General features: G+C 37.6%; 1 protein-coding gene and 6 non-coding genes across 7 annotated transcripts; all 7 read left to right on the forward strand.

Moving 5' to 3' along the window:
- Positions 1-1,898: 1,898 nt before the first annotated feature.
- LOC140868293 (5S ribosomal RNA) lies at positions 1,899-2,017 on the forward strand. The gene has a single exon (XR_012145718.1). It is a non-coding gene; the product is annotated as a 5S ribosomal RNA (ribosomal RNA).
- A 401-nt stretch (positions 2,018-2,418) lies between these two features.
- Positions 2,419-2,537, forward strand: LOC140870275 (5S ribosomal RNA). The gene has a single exon (XR_012147244.1). It is a non-coding gene; the product is annotated as a 5S ribosomal RNA (ribosomal RNA).
- Positions 2,538-2,937: 400 nt separating this feature from the next.
- On the forward strand, positions 2,938-3,056 carry LOC140870395 (5S ribosomal RNA). The gene has a single exon (XR_012147359.1). It is a non-coding gene; the product is annotated as a 5S ribosomal RNA (ribosomal RNA).
- A 398-nt stretch (positions 3,057-3,454) lies between these two features.
- LOC140868933 (5S ribosomal RNA) lies at positions 3,455-3,573 on the forward strand. The gene has a single exon (XR_012146330.1). It is a non-coding gene; the product is annotated as a 5S ribosomal RNA (ribosomal RNA).
- Positions 3,574-3,973: 400 nt separating this feature from the next.
- Positions 3,974-4,091, forward strand: LOC140869136 (5S ribosomal RNA). Its single transcript, XR_012146526.1, has one exon. It is a non-coding gene; the product is annotated as a 5S ribosomal RNA (ribosomal RNA).
- A 402-nt stretch (positions 4,092-4,493) lies between these two features.
- LOC140868403 (5S ribosomal RNA) lies at positions 4,494-4,612 on the forward strand. Its single transcript, XR_012145822.1, has one exon. It is a non-coding gene; the product is annotated as a 5S ribosomal RNA (ribosomal RNA).
- A 7,738-nt stretch (positions 4,613-12,350) lies between these two features.
- LOC140861067 (uncharacterized) lies at positions 12,351-12,779 on the forward strand. Its single transcript, XM_073264071.1, has one exon. It carries the CDS (start codon positions 12,351-12,353, stop codon positions 12,777-12,779), a length of 429 nt encoding a protein of 142 aa, XP_073120172.1.
- The last annotated feature ends 10,230 nt before the right edge of the window (positions 12,780-23,009 follow it).

The raw sequence follows: 23,009 nt of genomic DNA on the forward strand, positions 1-23,009 counted from the left end.
CACCTGATGCCAAGTACACATACAAAACAAAGCAACAGCCGGATAACCGGTGAGAATGATAATCCCAGTAAAAGCAACATAACAAGTAATACAACAATAATCATGCTTTCAAGACAAAGACGAAATCCATGACAACGTAATGAGATGCATGTCTTTAAACCGGGATATCAAATCTGATAAACGAGGGATTGCTGCTGTGCTTTTGGGATCCCGAGGGTGAGATTACGTAACGACTCACCGACTCACCCAATCGATGTGGTGCCACGTATCCCACTCCTCTAGACTTTGAGCAACTATAATGAGTATGCTAGCATTAGGCGAAACGACTACGACCTAGGACACTCTATCATAGTTCCCAAACGTCTAAACAAAAAGGGCGGTTCTGCCCGCTGAAAACAAGATTGGCTCAAGATGAATGCATAACAGAAACATAAAACATAGCCATATAACAAAAGCTCAATCAAAACAACAGAACACAAGTTCCTCATGCTAGAACGAGTGTAGATGCAAGTATGTGCTTTTAAGGGAAACTCGAGAACCAACTGTCCCGAGTATGCTATCCCGCTATCGATGTCTGCTTTTACCTTTCAATGTCGTAGATCCAACTCCGGACAAGCTACAACAAAAGATTGTATCAACAACTATACAACCTAAACAACAAACAACGGTTCAAGGAAATCTCTTTACCGATCTTCGTCCAACTCTTGACGAACAATGCTGCTAACACGGGCTTGACAAACTCCAAACGAATCTGTTCAGATACAAATCAAAGATCAATTACCATGATCGACTTACAAGCCAAGTTCAACAACTCAATAACGGTTCGAAATCCCCAAAACTCAAACCGACGGCATAACGGCTATAAACTGAACAAACCGACATCGCAGACAACAGTTCAATAGCGATATCAACTCAATTCAATGCTAATACAACAACAACAAGACAAACCCAACAAATCTCAAAATCATGATTTTCGAAAATAGCTTCCAAAAATCATAACAATTCCGAACGTCGCTATAATTCAAAACCGACAGATAATAAACGATCAGAACTCCGCCAAGAACAACATACTAGAATCTAGATCGATTCTAACAACCTCCGAAAAACAAAACATATCTGATCGGAGAAATACTTACGGTATAACGGAGCTGTCACTGCAGTGATCACTAATCTGCCTTCAGAAATAATTTCTAACGGCCGGATCGAATTCGGGAGGAAATCTGGAAGCTTGGAAAAGCTTGAAGGCGTCTTCAATGGAGGAGCTCGATTTAGGGAAGAGGATGAAATGATTTCCAAGTCAAACAAATGTGTAGATAATATATAAAAATCAATATTTGCGTTTTAGTCCCTGAATTTTCTAAAATTTGCCAAAAGAACCCTGATCAAAATCAAACCGGCTCGAGAACTCTGTAATCTCTGATTAACTCAAATAAACTCATTTAAGATAAAAACAGGGCGTTACAGGTGACCCCCTGGGAAGTCCACGTGTTGCACCCCTTTTTTCATTTATTTCTTTTTTTCTTACTCGTACTTCTTGTTCTTTCGATTCCTCGCAGTTCTATTTTCGACTCTTGCAGTCCAATCCGCGGATAGAAAAGATGCAATAAACTTAATCATACGATGTGAACGTGCGATCTGGGAGACGCGGGCCGCTTCGGTGGGTCCCAGCGCGACATACGGGAAAAATGCCCCGAAAGACCATCTCCATTTTGGAATTTGAGCGTCTCCGTCTCTTTAACCAAGATACGCACTATAGGTATCGAGTGGAGCTTCGCGTGAGCAGGCTGAAGCTCCAGTAACTCTCAGCCGATCGAAAGTTATGTCCGTTTGAAACTGTAGCTCCTGTTCTTTCGATCCGCAATTCGAGAGACAAAAAAATAAAGAATTCATTCACTGTTGGGTGCGATCATACCAGCACTAATGCACCGGATCCCATCAGAACTCTGAAGTTATGCGTGCTTGGGCAAGAGCAATACTAGGATGGGTGACCCCCTGGGAAGTCCTCGTGTTGCACCCTTTTCTTTATTAGTTTCTTTTTTTCTTACTCGTACATCTTGTTCTTCCGATTTCTCTCCGTCCTATTTCCGACTTTTTCAGTCCAATCCGCGGATAGAAAAGATGCAATAGACTGAATCACAGGACGTGAACGTGCGATCTGGGTGACGCGGGCCACTTCGGTGGGTCCCAGAACGCCCTACGAGAAAAATGCCCCCAAAGACAATCTCCGGGTTTGAATTTTAGCTTCTCCATCTCTTAGACCGACATACGCGTTGTAGGTATCGAGAAGAGCTTTGCGTGAGCAAGCTGAAGCTCCCGTAACTCTCCGCAGATCGAAAGTTATGTCCGTTTGAAACTGCAGCTCCTTTTCCTCCGATCCGCAATTCGAGAGACAAAACAATAAAATATTCATTCACTGTTTGGTGCGATCATACCAGCACTAATGCACCGGATCCCATCAGAACTTCGAAGTTAAGCGTGCTTGGGCGAGAGCAGTACTAGGACGGGTGACCCCCTGGGAAGTTCTCGTGTTGCACTCCTTTTTCATTAATTTCTTTTTTTCTTACTCGTTTTTCTAATTTTTTCGATTCCTCTCCGTCCTATTTCCGACTCTTTCAGTCCAATCCACGGATAGAAAAGATGCAATAGACTGAATCACACGACGTGAACGTGCGATCTGGGTGACGCGGGCCACTTCGGTGGGTCCCAGCGCTCCCTACGGGAAAAATACCCCCAAAGACCATCTCCGGGTTTGAATTTGAGCTTCTCCATCTCTTAGACCGAGATACGCGCTGTAGGTATCGAGAAAAGCTTCGCGTGAGCAGGCTGAAGCTCCCGTAAGTCTCAGCAGATCAAAGGTTATGTCCGTTTGAAACTGCAGCTCCTGTTCCTCCGATCCGCAATTCGAGAGACAAAAAAATAAAGAATTCATTCACTGTTGGGTGCGATCATACCAGTACTAATGCACCAGATCCCATCAGAACTCCGAAGTTAAGCGTGTTTGGGCGAGTACAGTACTAGGATGGGTGACCCCCTGGGAAGTCCTCGTGTTGCACCCCTTTTTTATTAATTTCTTTTTTTTTACTCGTACTTCTTGTTTTTCCGATTCCTCGCCGTCCTATTTTCGACTCTTTCAGTCCAATCCGCGGATAGAAAATATGCAATAGACTTAATCACACGACGTGAACGTGCGATCTAGGTGACGCGGGCCGCTTCGGTGGGTCCCAGTGTGCGCCACGGGAAAAACGCCCCGAAAGACCATATTCGGGTTGTAATTTGAGCGTCTCCGTCTCTTAGACCGAGATACTTGCTGTAGGTATCGAGAGGAACTTCGCGTGAGCAGGCTGAAGCTCTCGTAACTCTTAGCCGATCGAAATTTATGTCCGTTTGAAACTGCAGCTCCTGTTCCTCCGATCCGCAATTTGAGGGAAAAACAATAAAGAATTCATTCACTGTTGGGTGCGATCATACCAGAACTAATGCACCGGATCCCATCAGAACTCCGAAGTTAAGCGTGCTTGGGCGAGAGCAGTACTAGGATGGTTGACCCCCTGGGAAGTCCTCGTGTTGCACCCCTTTTTTTATTAATTTCTTTTTTTCTTACTCGTACTTCTAATTCTTTTGATTCCTCTCCGTCCTATTTCTGACTCTTTCAGTCCAATCTGCGGATAGAAAAGATGCAATAGACTGAATCATACGATGTGATAGTGCGATCTGGGTGACGCGGGCTGCTTCTGTGGGTCCCAGCGCAACATACGGGAAAAATGCCCCGAAAGACCATCTCCGTTTTGGAATTTGAGCGTCTCCGTCTCTTTAACCTAGATACGCACTATAGGTATCGAGTGGAGCTTCGCGTGAGCAGGCTCAAGCTCCAGTAACTCTCAGCCGATCAAAAGTTATGTCCGTTTGAAACTGCAGCTCATGTTCCTCCGATCCGCTATTCGAGAGACAAAACAATAAAAATTCATTCACTATTGGGTGCGATCATACCAGCACTAATGCACCGGATCCCATCAGAACTTTGAAGTTAAGCATGCTTGGGCGAGATCAGTACTAGGATGGGGACCCCCTGGGAAGTCCTCATGTTGCACCCTTTTTTTCATTAATTTCTTTTTTTTCTTACTCGTACTTCTTGTTCTTTCGATTCCTCGCCGTCCTATTTTCGACTCTTGCAGTCCATTCCGCGGATAGAAAAGATGCAATAAACTTAATCATACGATGTGAACGTGCGATCTGGCTGAAGCGGGCCGCTTCGGTGGGTCCCAGCGCGACATACGGGAAAAAAGCCCCGAAAGACCATCTCTATTTTGGAATTTGAGCGTCTCCGTCTCTTAAACCGAGATACGCAATATAGGTATCGAGTGGAGCTTCGCGTGAGCAGGCTGAAGCTCCAGTAACTCTCAGCCGATCGAAAGTTATGTCCGTTTGAAACTGCAGCTCCTGTTCCTCCGATCCGCAATTCGAGAGAAAAAAAAATAAAGAATTCATTCACTGTTGGGTGCGATCATACCAGCACTAATGCACCGGATCCCATCAGAACTCCGAAGTTATGCGTGCTTGGGCAAGAACAGTACTAGGATGGGTGACCCCCTGGGAAGTCCTCGTGTTGAACCCTTTTGCTAAGGTGAAAATCCTAAGTCACAACAAGTGAAAATTGGACCAAAGACAATCGATTGCATTTTATTGGTTATCCCAATAATAGTACTGCATATTGATTTTGGGTGCACAATTCAGAAATTTCTGATATCCACAGAGAGACTACAATTGAGTCACATAATGTTGTGTTCTTTGAGGAAACATTTTCTTACAAAGAAGAGAAAAATAAATCTTGTCCCAAAGAGTGTTACAACATGTATCAGGACAATAATGAGACAGAATGTCATCACGATAAATACGTGGACGAAAATGTCAATGAAACTCATCCTAAAAGAAATATAAATGATACTAGACTACATTTTCTTGAATATAACAAATAAAATGCTACTGAAGAGAATCGTAGCAACAAAAGATGAAATAAAACTGCGGAAAATCATTAAAATGATAACGAATTGAGACGCAGTAAAAGGTCCAGAAAGAGAAAGACTTTTGGTCCTGATTTTCTGACTTATGTGTTAGAAAATGAACTTCAAACAATAATGGAAGCATTATCGAGTCCCGATGATCCATTATGGAAAGAAGCTATTAATAGCAAAATAGATTCCATAATGCAAAATCATACATGGGAATCGGTGGATCTTCCACCAGGAACAATGCCTTTAGGATGCAACTGGATCCTAAAACGGAAATACAAGGCTGATGGATCTATAGACAAATATAAAGCTTGGTTGGTGGCTAAAGGCTTCAACCAAAAAGAAGGCCTGAAGTTTTTTGACACCTATTCACCATTGACTAGGATTACTTTCATTCGAGTTCTCATTATCATTTCCACGTTGCATGACCTTGAGATACATCAAATGGATGTAAAAATCATGTACCTAAATGGTAAATTAGATGAAGAAATATACACAGATCAACCTTAAGGGTTTGTGGCTCCCGAACATAAGCATAAGGTGTGCAAATTCGTTAAGTCGTTGTACGGATTGAAACAAGCGCCAAAATAGTGGCATGAGAAATTTGACAAACCGTGTTGTCCAATGGTTTCAAGATAAATGAGTGTGAAAAATGCAGTTATTTCAAAGGCACACCTGAATCATTCATCATAGTATGTTTATACATAGACGATATGCTTATTTTGAGAAGTGATCATAATGTGATTATGACCAAATGAGTGTTTGGCAAATGAAAGGTTCCCATTCAAGGGCAAATGGATATATACACCAAAATTGGTGGATTGTCTTGTATTGAATATGTCAATAATTTCAGTGACAATCGAGATTTGTGAACCGTTGAAATATTGCAAAGAATTGTCAATGTTGCGAAGCCTGTCAAGACATGACAAAGGAAGAATGTTCGTCGTAATAAATGAAGATGAAGTTGTAATTGGAACTCGTCCAAAGTGAAATAGAGACGAATCTGAAGTGCGTTACAACAGAAAATATGCAACGAATTCTTGACAGAATTAAAGTTGTTGCAAAATTGTAGCAACATGAGAAGAAACAAAAGTGCAAACAATCATAGAATGTATGATTGAATAGAATTTTCATTATCTACAGTGATTATGAACACCAAATTTGTTGACAGATGACTTTGACATGAGAGATATGGGTACAAAGAATATGATATGTGGAACTAAGATCATTAAAACATGTGAAAGAATTTTCCTCACACATTATCATTACATTGAGATGGTGCTAATAAGAGCCGATGCTTATGATCTTATTCATATCGAAACTCCAGAAGATGCAAATCTACAATTGGATAAGAAAAATGGAGAACCCATATAATTATTGCAATATTCAAGTGTAATTGAAAGTTTGATGTACGTCACAAACTGTATACGTTTGTATATTGGTTAAAGGTCAACAAACTTAGAACATGTATATGAGATATGCAATATCATATAAGTCTATTGTGATGCAAAATGCATATTGGACACCAAAAACTTGGTTGAGGAACCACTGTGTATAACTCGATCTATTATGGAATCCGAGTTTATAGTCTTGCATAAAGCCATCAAAGAGGCTGCATGATTGATAAATATGTTGGAGGATATCTCATATTGATTAAAGCTAGTGTTTTTCATGCTATACATTGTAATGGTCAAATGATCATTAGAAAGACATGAAGCTATGAGTACAATGGTATGTCACGACATGTTGATCGTAGACATAATACCATTAAGCAGTTGATCTCTAGTGAAGTTATCTTAGTCGACAATGTAGAACTAAAAGATAACTTGATGAATGCATGCACAAAGTTTTGGAAAGAGAACAAAATACTGCTCATCAAGGGGAATGAGACTAAAAATCTGAAATCAAAACAATTGTAGTGACTCGTATCCAGAATTAGTGATTAATGATAATTAATCAAGTGATCATGTTTAGATTAAGTAAAACATGATTAAGGAAGCTTCAGATAAGTTTAAGGACTTCAGAAATGGACTCAGAATGATCGGAAATGGCTCGAAGGGATAGCCAGGATCTGACGGCCCATTTGACGATCGAACGTTCCGTTCTGGTAGGGCTGACGTCATTCGTGATGTCAGCAAATTGACATCATTGCTTACGAACGTGATGGGACATCGGACGCTCCGATGGCGGGAACGTACGTTCCATTTTGCGTTTATAAGTAGAGGTGCCGAGGCTCATTTCCAATTGCTCATTCCTCTCTTCTCTCTCTCTCTCTCTCTCTCTCTCTCTCTCTCTCTCTCCCTCTCTCCCTCTCTCTCTCTCTCTCTCTCTCTCTCTCTATCTCGTTCTTAGCCCTTTCTAGTCAGATCTATGGAGTTCTAGGCGTTCTAATGGGAATCTGAAAGTAGCGGAGCGATCCTGACGTCGTAGTGGAGCTGTGCCTAAGTTTTGAGGCATTCGCCATCAGCGGGCAGACAACGGACGCAAGTGTAGCTATGGTCTCCTTAAATTATTTAGGAGTATTCAATAGCTTAGTTAAAGCTTTTAGAACTTAAATAATGATGCATGAGTATTTGCATTGTAGAGCTGATGATAGGCTTGAAACCTAGAGTGGGACTGTTATGACTGCCTTGAGTGAGGTACGTAAGTACTGACTGAGATGACCAGCATGATATATGATATATATGTTGCATGAGTATGTGCTATGTGTTTCTCATGTTTTACTGCTTTAGCACATGCATGATTTTTACACGAGACTGCATCGCGTACGATGTGAGTCATGACAGTTTCCATCGTTGATGAGTTACTCCTTATAGATTCGTGTCTGGGATGGCTCAGCCCCTGGTTTTGCTATCACTAGGAGCGACCACAACGGTGGAGTAGACGCTATAGTTGATGGGTGAATATACGAGTGCCCCGCGGACTAGCTATCCAGCACGGCGCTGTATATTCATGGCGCCCCTGAGTATACTGTTTTGCCCTTGTTTTAAAGTCATTTATGTGCTGCATGTATTTTATATATCATTGCTTCCGTATTGATCATAGTCGCTCACGTCCAATATTTTTTGTATTTCTGGACACCCCATTCGACGGGACAGATGCAGGTGCAGATAGTACGCCCAGTAGCTTGGAGAGACCAGCGATCAGTGAAGACAATAGGATTAGATGTAGGTTTTAATTCTATTGGGTTGTATATCGAATTTGTTTTAGTCGGTTGTATTCCGCCGACCAGTATTTATTTAAGTCTTCCGTAGCGAATTTATGTATTTATTTTAAATTGCATTCTTAATTATGCTCTTACTCTGATTAGGTAGTGAATCTGGGTTGTGTCGCTACAACGATCTTAGCGGAAACCCAACCTTGCTGACTGGAGATCCCAAGATCTTGGTTCAATGGAAAAACGAAGCTTTGAGAGTTGTTGCAACAACACTTGAGACAAGATTTGTGAAAAGTTCCCTTCTCATTCCTAGGGTGAAAAACGTGATGCCTACCACATGTATTGAGGTTAAGTTTATACTTTTAGGCTACGTTTGATAGGTGTGATGAGATAATTAAGGTATTGATAATTTTATGGATAATGAATGGATAATTTAAATCTTAAATTAATAGTATGATGTTTGGTATAAATGATTCATATACATAAATAGTACTTTTCTCTTGTTTGTTTCTCATGATAAATGCTTGGACAAATATTTGAACATGTGTATTGACCAAAACACCCTCCACTAACTTTTACCATTTCAAACGCAACTCTTGGTGTGGCCCATTAATTCACTTGTATTGTTCTTCATCTTCTCTTTCCATTCTCATATCAACACAGCTACTGCAGCTCGGATCAATACACGACTTTGGCATTCTCTACACGGTAATCTCATCATTTTTTCATATTTTGGCTTGACAAAATATGATTTCATGATACTGTATTCTGTCGCAATCAACCGGACACATTTGCTTTCAAAATACTTTTGATGAACTAATTCCCAATGAATGAGTTGGAGGTTATTTGCAAAAATTCCCTACGTCTACTCTCCATAGTGCACCAAATCTCTTGGTATAAGTAATTTTTGCAAAAAACACAACCAAACGAAGGACAGTTTGCTTATCCTAATTTAATCAAGTCTATCAAACACAGCCTTAATGATTCCTATACTTGAAAAAGTCGAGTATGGCAGGATACTCGTTATAGAATATCACTTATGCAAGTGTGAAGACGAGCCGCTTCAATGAAACACTTATCAATCCAAGAGTGTGTCCATGGATAAAATGGACACATACATGAGAACAAAAATTTGTGAGAAGGGTCTTGTGTAGGTATTATTGTCTTGGTTTACACAAACAACTTAGTAGTTCAAGACATCGTTCGCTAAGAGCAACTCCAATCGTCCTCTATTTTGGAGGATTTCTCCAAATATGGAGGATCACTGTAGCTGTGGAGGATGAATTTGGAGGATGAAATATTTACGAAAATGTCATCCTTCAAAATTATTTATTAGACCTTTTAACATACAAATTTATTTTTTGGTCCTTGTTTCAAATTATTTTAAATTAATTTCCGTGTTTCATTTATTTAATTTATTTAAAATTTATTTGAATATTTTTAATTAATTAATTGTAATTTAAATATTTATAAAAAAACATTAAATGGAAATAATGAAAAATATCATTAAAAAAACACAACACAATTTAGTACAAACATTTTATTCAAAACACAATTTACTACAAACATTTTGTTGAATTAATTTAACTTGGAAAAACATGCGATTTTTTTGACACGGAAAAATAGATAATATTAAAGAACATATCATCAAAAAAATAAAAAAACACAAACAACAATAAAAATAAACACACTCGTTGAAATCAGGAAAATATACTAGTAGTCCGAGAGATCGGGTTTGAGTGGTGAAGTTCCTCCAAAAAATTGTCCGAAAGGTGCAGAATTCCCAGCGGAACCATCCCCCTTTGCTAATATTTTCTTATAAATGTTTTGTTGTTGTTTGACCAAGTATGGATGGACTGATGCATCAACAGACATGGTGTTCAACAATAGTATTTTATTATCTTCCTTCTCGGCCATTATATCATTCCTTTGTCTCTCAATATCAATGAGCTTTTTTTGATGGATCTCAGCATTCTCCATCACAGCCACCATTTTCTCACTACATTTGGCCATTATGGAAAGGTCCTTCAAGTTTCTTTCATTAGCTTTTCTTTTTCCTTTGACCTTTTTTATGTCAATTGGACGCTTAGAACCCCCCATGTAGGGCTATCTTCATAAAGGTTTATAGCAAAACCAGATAGACCTGGAGAATCTGGTTTTGGTTATTCTGTGTTGGGAGAATAGTCTGATTGGGAGGAATCGATGTTCCCATGGTTTGGTACGAAATTAGGTAAAACAACGTTGGATGGTCTAAACTTCTCTTGATCTTTAAGTAACTGCCAAACATGATCCAACCTCCAAGTCTACCTAGATGATTGCTTAAATAAATCTTTTGCTCGATCCAACTACAACCACATATAATTTGTATCTTAGTTACATACTGTAAAAATAAACTTCATTTGAAATATATATTCTAACAATATTAACTACTCACAATGTCTTTCTCAGAAGCACCACTTGTACGGCTAAGTTCCACCTGACTAACACATGAACTAAAGTTTTGAACAATCTTGTTTATGTTGAACCAGCGGCATTGGAGGGCCTTAATAGTACGAGGCTCTGCTGAGTTACCAGTGACTTGTTTGTTGTAGGTTGCTGCAATTCGCGACCACAACCTATCGCGTGATTGGTTTATACCAATAATTGGATTTTGGGACGTCAAGATACGCCGTGACAAGAAGTTTGTCTTCCTCGATTGAGAAAGCAACACCACGTTTAGATGAAGTCATTTGATCATAAATAATTTTTTTATGTATATGATATACACTAATGCTAAGAATGTCACTTCTATTTATAGCCCAACAATTTTGGATAACAAATCTGATTCAACGGTCTAGATTAAAGGATATATGATCTGACGATATAAATCAACTTACTTGGATGTATGTTTCTTGATATACGCAAATTGAATCTGAAGGTGTATATTTAAAGAACTAAGTATTAAAATATGTAAATATATGTTATATATATAAATGACTAGTCACATCAGTCATCAAGACCTGTGAGTAGTGGCCAACTACACAACCCATGTTTTGTGTCTTTTATTGAACGACTATAGAAAACTCGTGACAGATAAAGCTGTGTAATAGTTGACAATTGAGTTGTATCTGATCGCGACTAGACAACCCGTGACAGCTGCTGCTAGAAAACCCATTACAACTTGCAAATAGACAAACCGTGACAAATAGTGGAGTATTTTATTGTAAATAAATGACACAAGTGGACAACCCATATTTCAAATTCTATTCTAATGACACAACCTGTGAAATTTCTAGAGAATCAAGTATTAAAATATGTAAATATATGTTATATATATAAATGACTAGTCACATCACTTGCCACTACCCGTGAGTAGTGACCAACTAGACAACCCATATTTTGTGTCTTTTATTGCACGATTATAGACAACCCGTGGCAGATAAAACTGTGTAATAGTTGACAGTTGAGTTGTCTCTGATCGCGACTAGACAACCCGTGACAGATGCTACTAGAAAACCCATGACAACTTACAAATAGACAAACCGTGACAAATACTGGAGTATTTTATTGAAAATAAATGACACAAGTGGACAACCCATATTTTGGATTATATTCCAATGACACAACCCGTGAAATTTTTGGAGAATCAAGTATTAAAATATGTAAATATACGTTATATATTTAAATGACTAGTCACATCACTTGCCACTACCCGTGAGTAGTGACCAACTAGATAGCCCATATTTTGTGTCTTTTATTGCAAACATACAATTTTAGACAACCCGTGACATTTATTCTTCCTACTGAAAATGAGTTTTTAAGACTCATGACTTGGTCTTCATTTACTCATCCTATTTAAAATGAATTTTCATGAGGGAGGTCCTTCAAATTTCTCTTTCAATGCACCTTCGCCACCATCTAATGGTGAAGAGCAACCCAGTGTAATGATAAAGAATGAGTTTCATCTCATTGGCCATAAACCAATGGTTTTAAGCCAACTAATTAGTGTTACCATTGTCGCCGATTACTTCCAAGAAGGTCATAATTTGCAACATGGAGGATCGATTCCTGGTCATATTGTGATTAATCGAGATATATTGTCCGCTGATCAATGCTTATTCACGGACTATTTTTCAGAGTCTCCAATGTACAATGAGTCAATGTTCAAACGACTTTTTTGAATGTCTCGCCGCCTATTCTTGCGAATTATGGAATCCGTTGAAAATCATGACAATTACTTGGTTAAGAAAGTAGATGTGTTAGGGAGGCTCGGGTTGTCACCACACCAAAAGATAACTGCTGCAATGCGAATCTTAGCTTATGATGCAGTGGCAGATTCAACAGATGAGTATGTTAAAATCGGTGAGTGTACTGCAATTGAAAGTTTGAAAAGATTTTGTCGGGCTATGGTAGAGGTGTTTGGTGACTGGTATCTTCGGCCTCCCAATGCCAAGGACATTGAAAGGATTCTCCACATTGGAAAACAAAGTGTATTTTCGGGGATGCCAGGAAGCCTTGATTGTATGCATTGGAAGTGGAAAACTTGTCCTACAGGTTGGGCTGTACAATATGTTGGTCATAGAGGAAAGCCAACAATCATTTTGGAGGCTGTAGTAGGTTACGAGTTGTGGATATGACATGCATATTTTGATTTGTCAGGTTCAAACAATGACATTAATGTTGTTTCATTTTTGATGATAGAGAGATTGAAACCCGATCTACACCGTTCAAAATCAAGTTCAAGATGTTTTAAAGCTGCTGTCCAAATTTCGGCTTGATCCGACGGCTAGAACTCAAGATATGATTTTTTTCAAGAAACCTGCGCGCTGGCACATATATATGCACGGACCCATGCACGGAGGTGGCACGGGGTCCGGACATGTCACAAGGAAAAAAATAATTTGAGGCAAAGGGCACCCGGAGGTGGGCACGGACCGTTATCCAGGGTCCGTTCATGTCGCAGAATCAGAAAAATAAAATTTTCGGCAATTAAAAGTCTTACTTTCCGAGCTTTATTTCGTGGGCTTTCAAAGACATATAAATAGGAGAGTTGAGATCAGATTGCAGAGTTCGAATCACATCAGATAGACGAAGGCTAGGAGGCTTGGACATTGAAGAACGCTCCATTCGAGTTTTTCTTCCCTTGTTCTTTTGATTATTAAACTTTTGTTTGAACTATATTTTCGTTTATTGATTAGTTTTTCTTCAACCAAGACGGCGAGATTGGGTCGAACAATTTTATGTTGAATATGTGGATTTTGATTTGAGATTTTTAGATCTTTCTTCAATTTATTGATTATTGGATTTAAATTCTATCTTGTGAATAACCTGATTAATTATTTACTTGATTGTTAATTAATTCCGAGTCGCAAGGTTAGGAATTGATTTTGATCACTCCAATAATTGACATATGGTTAAACCGACTAGAAATAGTATTCGGTTTCAGTATGCGATTTTAGGTGAAAACTGAATTATCACAAATATTGAATGCACTAATGTTTGATTAGAATTATGAAAATTAATCCGCCATAACATGAATAGGTTTAACATGTTCTAGAAATAGACTGTTAAACAAGATAGGATAATTCGTCGTGATTTAAAATTAAATCTGGATCTTAGATTTGCCACTTGTTTGCATAAATTGTTCGGCACCTTCGTGTGTCTTGGTTGTCTCAATTTAATTAAATTTATCTTTCAGCTATTTTATTTCTTATTATTTTTAATAATTAAATTTTTATTTAATTTATTGCATCATATTTATTATTTTTGTCAAGATTAAGCTAAATAATTAATTCTTGAGAATTGACAACAGTCCCTGTGGGATCGATACTTAGACTCTTTGTCCACTTAATATAACTTGACCTGGTACGCTTGCCAGTAATTATTTTTAATACTGAATTAAGCGGTTAAGTTTTTGGCGCCACTGCCGGGGACTGTTTAGTTAATATTAGGATAGATTATTTGCTTGAGTCTAGACTTATTTTTATTATTATTATTATTTTACTTTTATTTATTTAATTATTTATTTTACCTTGTGAGGTACTTGGAGATGGTTAATCGACAGATTTTCACAAGGTTTACCCACCAGCTCGCATGCGAAGATGAGCCAAAAGTGAATTTTGATGATGAAGAGGAATATCAGTTCATGTCGAGTGTTGTTGGACCGACGAGCTCAAAAAACCAATATCATGCCAAGCTTGAGGGCGTACACAATCAAGACCCATACGTAGAATCATATGATTCTTACTATGGGCGGCAGCCGCTCTTTGATGGTTGCTACTGCATAGTCGGGCTATAGACTATAACTTTAGCGTTGACTGTTGCACCCGCTACACCCAGTTTACTGCTGTCACCCCAAAAGATGTTGCCGAGGAAGATGAAGAGGATTTTTATGACCAGTGGAGTTTTATTTTTTTTTTCATTATGTGTTTGTTCATTTTTGCATATTGTTCATTGTTTCTAAAGCATTGAGGGCAATGCTTTGGATAAGTATGGGGGGATAAACTAGTTTTTAATGTTTTGTCTTGTGTTGCATCTGTCTTGTTTCATGTCTGTTTGAATCTTTGTTGTTTTGTGGTTGTTTGTCGTGTTTGTGTTGCATTCTTAACGTTTTCGTAGTTGTGTGCATGTGTATTAAGTAGGATAATGAATGAGAGCCAATGATGATATGAAGTCATGATTTTTGTGAAATTTTTTTTGTTTTTGCCCTTAAGTTGACATGAGAAACCGTAGGTTGAACCGTGAATATTCTTTTAAGCACTTATGTTAGACCGGTGAATTGTAGCGATATAATTGATGATGTTTTGCTTGTTTGACCATTGCACGGCAATAAGTGTTTGTTGATCTTGATTGTGTTCTTTGAGTTTCAATGATTGTATAGCATTGCACTTATGATCTTGAGCGCACCTAAATTTTTGAAAAATTAAAATTAACAAACTTTATGAAAAAATCACCTCCATCCGGGTTATGGACTAGAAATTGAAATCCTAATTATCTAGTCTATGGCTAAGTCTGCGGATAAAATGGGGGTGTTCTCTTAAAAATAGCATGAATTTTTAATAACAATTTCATCCGGGCTTGGATAGTGATTGAAATCCTAATCACTTTTCCATAGCTAAGTTTGCGGGTTTCATGGGATTGTAGCTCCATCCGGGCTATAGACGAGGGGATTGAAATTCTAATCCTATCAAAGTTATAACTAAGTTTGCGGGTAATTATTGGGGCTTAAAAATATCGGGTGCAAAATCCGACGGTGCGTAATCATTCTCAAGGGATGTGTGTTTGTGCTAGAGGTTGTTGGGAGGAAGAGACACTTGATTGAGAAACTTGCACTGATATGTCATAGGTCGCTAAGCAGTCTTAAAACGGATTTTTTTTTTAAGTTGCATGTAACTAGAATAACATTACACACACACACACACGTTCACGTTAAACCAAAGGTGTATCGTGAAGAGTTGAGGGCGTTTGTGGTTTTTAATTTGGCATGTGACTTCTCTAAGGAAAATTCTCATGAATTTTTCCTACTTTATTTTTGTTGTTTTTGTTGTGTTATTGTTGCATTGTTTGTCTTGCTCGAGGGCGAGCAAGATTTAAGTATGGGGAAGTTGATAAGTGCATTTTGTGTGCATTATTTTGTGTTATTTCTATATTTATTTTGCATGCATTCATATTGTTTTATAATTTTTATTCATTATATATTGTATGTTTGTGTATTTCACTCTCTTGGTTGATTTTTGTAGAAATATTGAAGAAATCATGATTTTTGGGGCAAGAGAAGAGCCACAAGCATGAATTACGGAGTAGGTATGGTCAAAAATTCATTTTTAATGATAGAGAGATCTAAATCCGATCTACACCATTCAAAATCAATTTCAAGATGTTTTAAAGCTGTTTTCCAAATTTTGGCTCGATCCGACGGCTAGAACTCAATATATGATTTTTTCAAGAAAACTGCGCGCTGGCACATATATATGCACGGACCCATGCACGGAGGTGGCACGGGGTCCGGATATGTTGCGAGGAAAAAAATAATTTGAGGCAGAGGGCACCCGGAGGTGGGCACGGACCCTTATCCAGGGTCCGTGCATGTCGCAGAATCAGAAAAATAAAATTTTTGGCAATTAAAAGTCTTACTTTCCGGGCCTTATTTCGTGGGTTTTCAAAGACATATAAATAGGAGAGTTGAGATCAGATTGCAGAGTTTGAATCGCATCAAATAGACGACGGCTAGGAGGCTTGGAGATTGAAGAATGCTCCATTCGAGTTTTTTTTCTCTTGTTCTTTTGATTATTAAACTTTTGTTTGAACTATATTTTCTTTTATTGATTAGTTTTTCTTCAACCAAGACGGCGATATTGGGCCGAACAATTTTATGTTGAATATGTGGATTTTGATTTGAGATTTTTAAATCTTTCTTCAATTTATTGATTATTGGATTTAAATTCTGTCTTTTGAATAACCTGATCAATTATTTACTTGATTGTTAATTAATTCCGATTCGAAAGGTTAGGAATTGATTTTGATCACTCCAATAATTGACATATGGTTAAACCGACTAGAAATAGTATTCGGTTTCAGTATGCAATTTTAGGTGAAAACTGAATTATCACAAATATTGAATGCATTCATGTTTGATTAGAATTATGAAAATTAATCCGTCATAACTTGAATAGGTTTAACATGTTCTAGAAATACACTGTTAAACAAGATAGGATAATTCGCCGTGATTTAAGATTAAATCTGGATCTTAGATTTGACACTTGTTTGCATAAATTGTTCGGTACCTTCGTGTGTCTTGGTTTTCTCAATTTAATTAAATTTATCTTTCAGCTATTTTATTTCTTATTATTTTTAATAATTAAATTTTTATTTAATTTATTGCAACCTATTTATTATTTTTGTCTAGATTAAGCTAAATAATTAATTCTTGAGAATTGACAACAGTGCCTGTGGGATCGATACTTGGACTCTTTATCCATTTACTATAACTTGACCTGGTACGCTTGCCAGTAATTATTTTTAATACCGAAATAAGCGGTCAGCCACTCTGGTGCAAACAATACAAAATCCACAAGGTCCAAAGCGACAATATTTTGCAGCATGACAAGAAATTTGTAGAAAATATGTTGAACGGGAATTTGGTGTACTTCAATCAAAGTGGGGAATAATTACTGGACCAGCCCGATTATGGAGGAAATGAGTCTTGTATGATATCATGACAACATGCATAATAATGCATAATATGATTATTGAAGATGAAATGGATGAGCATGTATTAGTCACAGATTATCACGAATTCCACCCCATATGTTGAAATGGTACATGATGAACATGTTCGATTTCAAGAGTTTCTTGCACGACATCGTCAAATAAAAGATAATTCGGCTCACTATGCACTTTGGGATGCTCTTATCGATCATTTGTGGGAGTATTATAGTAATTCAGAATATTAGTATTTGTAATTGTCAATTGGTGTGTTGTTCTTTAAACTTTTATGCGTCGTTTATTTTTATGTTAATTTATATTTTATGTTTGTATGATTAATGTTTTGTGTTGTTTGCAATGTAATTGTTTTGAAGTGTTTGAAAGAGTGGGTGCCCAATGAGCCAACTTGTGGCTAAGGGCTTTGATGACTCTTTGTATAAACAATATTTTGTTTAATATAATTTACACTTTTATTAATGGCAATGACTTTATCTTTCTTCATATTGTTATATTGTGATATACTATTGTTGTTTTGATAAAGACCTTGAATATACTATAGTGTATGTAAGATGTGGTAGTACATGAGGATGACTATCATGAAACACATCTTATAGTCACTGTATATTCTAAACAATTCCTAGTCGATTGAGCCGTCCGTTAATAAGGATAAGGATCGCTCGAGATTGAGACTAGCATTTGCGATGCCGAGTACCACGTTTCATTGGTATGGAACATAGAGATGTTCAAAGCATGCAAATGGATATTCATACGATGAATGATCGAACTACCCTATCCGGACTTTCCAAGTGGTTATCACTTATCGAGTGGATAAAGTCCGCGGTTTTGGTTGTACACCATTAGTCCTTACTACTTGAAACATCATTGAGACTCTATATGCTAGTATTGTACTTTGACTTGTTTACCGACTCTATTGGGGTCATCAGGTGTCGGGATTGAGTACAGTTACAACACATATAGGAGTCGATGCTTTGTTGTCAAGGATTCACCACATACTTGCGAGTGTGGATATCCTATGCAATCTGAGGAGATATTAGTGTGACGAATCTCTGGCCAGAGTACATGATGTGTTTTAAGAAATGGTTTCTTAGTAGCACATGCGATGTCACTATTTGATCTTCAAGATGCATTGCATAGTTATCGAATCTCAAACGACTCTCGATTTACCAATGGTTGTTGATTCGATCGGGATATATGGATGAAGGTACCGTACTGTACGCTAACCAAAATCTATTGGTTCTTGTAGGCACTATCAGTGATACCTAGGGAATCATGGGGCGATGTTGCTAGGCGCTCTTACCATGATTCGATGGGCAAGTCGGAAATTTTTGTTCCGAGTCACAAGGAGTTGTGAGCCCACGTCTAGTTGTATCCCTGAACCATTGAGGGTCACATAGAGTAATGGATTTTTAATCCCCGTTGAGATAGTTAAATTTAAAGAGTTAAATATAATGAACAAAGAAGTGGGACTTTTTATTTAAGAGTAGAGGAGTAAGATTTCCTAAAATGACATAGGGATGGGCATTTTTGGAAATCACTGATTTCGGATTCAGAAAATTTATCTTGACTCTAAAAGATGCAGAAATGGTTTCTGTGAACATTGGTGAAATTGGTTTATCAATCTGAGTCACTATGAATTTTATATTAATTTTTGAACATGCGGGTTTTGCTTGTCAGGCTTGAACTTATAACTAATGGGCCCTAAGCTGTTAGCAGCCCACATTATAAATAAGTTATTGCAGTACAAAAATTACACAACAGAGGTCACAAAATATTTTCGAAAACCCTAGCTGTGTTTTCTCTAAGTGGCCGTCCCCCTCCCTCTCTCTGTCGGGAAAATCCAGCCTGTGAATTTTGAATTTGCAGTCTGGTTTAACGGATCAAATTCGTTAATTCTCTTCGTAGAAACTTCTGATAGATTTTATAGTGCAATCTATCAGAGGGATTAAATCTCTGTTCGTGGACCTGATTGAAGAACAGTTCGTCCATCAGTTCCTGGGAGATACAACAAGAGCAGAGTAATCTGTTGGTGTCGATAATCTCATTTCGAGATTGGAGGTAAAAATTTATAATTGTTATTTAATTTTTACATACACAATTTAATCGTAAAGTTTTCATACCCATTATGGAATCGTTCCATATAAAATTTTAAACTTCCGCTGCACTGGGTATCAATTCTGATTGATCTGATCGCCGTTCTCCAACAGTGGTATCAGAGACAGGTTGCTCAGATCAAGCGATTAAATTAATCGATTGTACAAAAATTTTTTAAGCCTCGGTTTTTGAAACAAAATAAATATTTTTTTAAAAAAATAAAATTTTTCGGGCAAAAAAAAAAACACGGGCAGCGATTGGATCGCTGCCCGGGGGGCAGCGAGGGTCGCTGCCCATGGGCGGCGACGTGATCGCTGCCCAAGGCAGCGCACAGAGCTGCCCAGGGCAGCGATCGTCGCTGCCCTAGGGGCAGCCCGGGAGCGTCCCGGGCGGCCCGCGAAAATTAATTTTTAATTTTAAAATTAAAATTTTAATATGTTAAAATTCTATTTTTGGTCCGATCGAAAATTGTTTTTGATTGGTCCACGAGGCGTCGGATCGAATTGTTCGAGTCCGAAAATTTTAAAATTGATTTTTGGATAAATTTGAATATTTGGAAAATTTATAGATTTTATCCGTTAAATCAGATTTTATGAAATTAATTATTTTTGGTACAATTGATGATAAGATATAATCTTATGAAAATATTGAGTAAAATATGATTTTATGTATAAAATTGGATTTTATATGTAAAATATGATTTTATTTGATAAAAAGATAAAATATGATTTTGTATGTAAAATAAGATTTTATATATGAAATATGATTTTATCCTTTTAATTTAAATTGTCATTGCATGTTATCCAATAAATTAATTTTGAATTAAATATTATTGGATAAGGATGATCGATTGCCATGACCAATTTTGTAGGTGTATGTTAAGAATTTACATTTGTTTTTATTGTTGTTGGATTTATTAATGGGCCTGGTTTATGGCCCAATATGAATTGTCATATGTAATAAAAGTGGGCCTGGTTTATGGCCCGTTTCCACCCCTTAAAATGTATCCCCTACTTGTCATGGTTATTTATTGTAAATACATTAGACTTAGTGGGAGATGAAGATTTGAAGACGAAGGTGGGCCCAGCAGACAATAGAGACTGAAGAAATGTAAATTGGAAGCTCAATGTAATAGGATTGCATTGCATACCTGCATATTACCTAGGATTGGACTAAGACTCGTGATTGGCAACCACGGGTCGATTAGAAATGGAATCGATCATCCTATATAATATATGATATTATAGTTGTATGCATGTTTTAGACAAAATTGTATGAATCCCGCAAGCATACAAATTTTTAAAATGATGAGACAAATTTTCAAAAATTAAAATCCCTCATTTTAAATATGATTTAAAATTGATATCAAGATAAATAAAGGAAATTTAAAATTTTTTAAATGTTCCTACCTTCCATCAACGATCAATGTATGAGATGCTACCCGCGGATACGGTCCGGCTCATATTATTGGGGGGGCCCGTTCGTCGGAAAGCTGTACATTGGATCGACACATATTGTAAGTTGGGTGGAACTCCCATGGGATCGGCTCATATTATTGGGGGATCCACATGGCGACCGTCCATCACAACTTAATATTGATGGGTCATCTTGACATGTCACAATAAACGGCGTCATATTATTGGGCCCTTATTGGACATGAGGTAAAAACGTGGAGGTTGCTTTGGAAGCAATCGGGCTCTACCTTTTGAAAATTATGGTTGGCTGATATTATTCGGGACCATAATTTGTCAATTGGACTCCATGTTCTCACTAAGGAAAGCATTTTCCCGTTTTCACTAGAGGGTAGTGAAATCGTTAAAATAGTGGGAGTGAGATTCATAAAATAAATTTCGCCTATTTTATGTCTTAGTAAATTAATTAAACAATCATCGATAATTGTCTGTTTCATCTCAGTATATCATTATGATGAATCTTCGTAATCCACATGTTTCAATTCTCCAACAAAACAAACTTACTGGCGCAAACAATACAGAATGATTCCATAAGTTAAGATTGTCCTAAGTTCGGAAAAGATTTTCTAAGTGTTAGAAAAGGCTTCTCCGAAAACAGCCCCGGCTGATGTAACTGCCGAAAGGTTGGCCGAACTAGAGAAATGGTTGGACAATGATCTCAAGGCCAAATGTTACATGCAAAATTGGACAAGTCTAAACAAGTTTGCCATCACTGCAAGAAACCCGGTCATTGGAAACGTAACTGCAAGGAATACCTCGAGCAGTTGCGAACTGCAAAGGGTATGTTTTATATTGAAATAAATGTTTCACTTAATACTACTTCTTGGGTATTGGATACCGGATGTGGATCTCACATTTGCAATGATTTGCAGGTGATGACAAGAATTCGCAGGCTTAGAATGGGTGAGACCCAGCTGAGGCTCGGAAATGGTTCCAGAGTTGAAGCTAAAGCTGTGGGAGATGTTTATTTAATTTTGCAGAACGATTTTAAGTTACTTTTGAGAGATGTTTTATTTGTTCCAGATTTGATTAAAAACATTATTTCTGTTTCTATGCTTGATAGAGATGGTTATTCTTGTAATTTTGTGAATGAGATTTGCAATATTTACAAGAATGAATGTTTGATTTGAAGTGGACAATTTAAAAACGATCTATATAACTTAAATTAAAAGACGTTCCAATTAATTATGTTGATAAACCGGTAACAACGAACAAAAGGAAAATCGATAGTCAAAACCCGGCAAACCTTTGGCATGCTAGGCTAGGTCATATTTCCTCAAGGAGGATGAACAAGCTAGTGGGAGAGGGCGTGTTTGATATGTCTGATATTAACTCTCTACCTACTTGTGAATCCTGCCTGAAAGGAAAAATGACTAAATCTCCTTTTAAGGGGAAACCTGAGCATAGTCAAAATCTGTTGGATTTGATCCATACAGATGTTTGTGGTCCATTTAGAATTGGTACTCAATATGGCCACACCTACTTCATTACCTTTACTGATGATTATTCTAGGTATGTGTATTTATATTTAATGAAATATAAGTCTGAAGCATTTGAAAAGTTCAAAGAATTCAAGGCTGAAGTAGAAAACAAGCTAGGTAAAAGTATTAAAGCACTTCGATCGGATCGAGGTGGAGAATACTTAAGTACCGAGTTTTTGGACTATCTGAAAGAGAATGGGATTCTCTCTCAGTGGACTCCTCCTATGACACCACAGCTGAATGGTGTATCGGAGCATCGTAATCGAACTTTGTTGGACATGGTTCGATCCATGATGAGCTTCACTGAGCTTCCACCTTCGTTTTGGGGCTACGTGCTTGAAACGGCGGTGTTGTTGTTGAACAACGTCCACACCAAAGTAGTGGACAAAACACCATACGAGTTATGGAATGGCAAAGCTCCTATGTATTCGTACTTGAGGATTTGGGGATGTCCTGCTTACGTGAAGCAGACAGTGGGAGATAAGTTGGATAGTCGATCCACCTTATGTTATTTTGTAGGGTATCCGAAGAATTCAATCGGATATTATTTCTATCATCCTGCTGAAACAAAGGTGTTTGTTTCAAGGAATGCCACCTT

Source organism: Henckelia pumila, chromosome 4 (assembly GCF_033568475.1).
Source record: "Henckelia pumila isolate YLH828 chromosome 4, ASM3356847v2, whole genome shotgun sequence".
In the NCBI taxonomy this organism is placed as follows: domain Eukaryota; kingdom Viridiplantae; phylum Streptophyta; class Magnoliopsida; order Lamiales; family Gesneriaceae; genus Henckelia; species Henckelia pumila.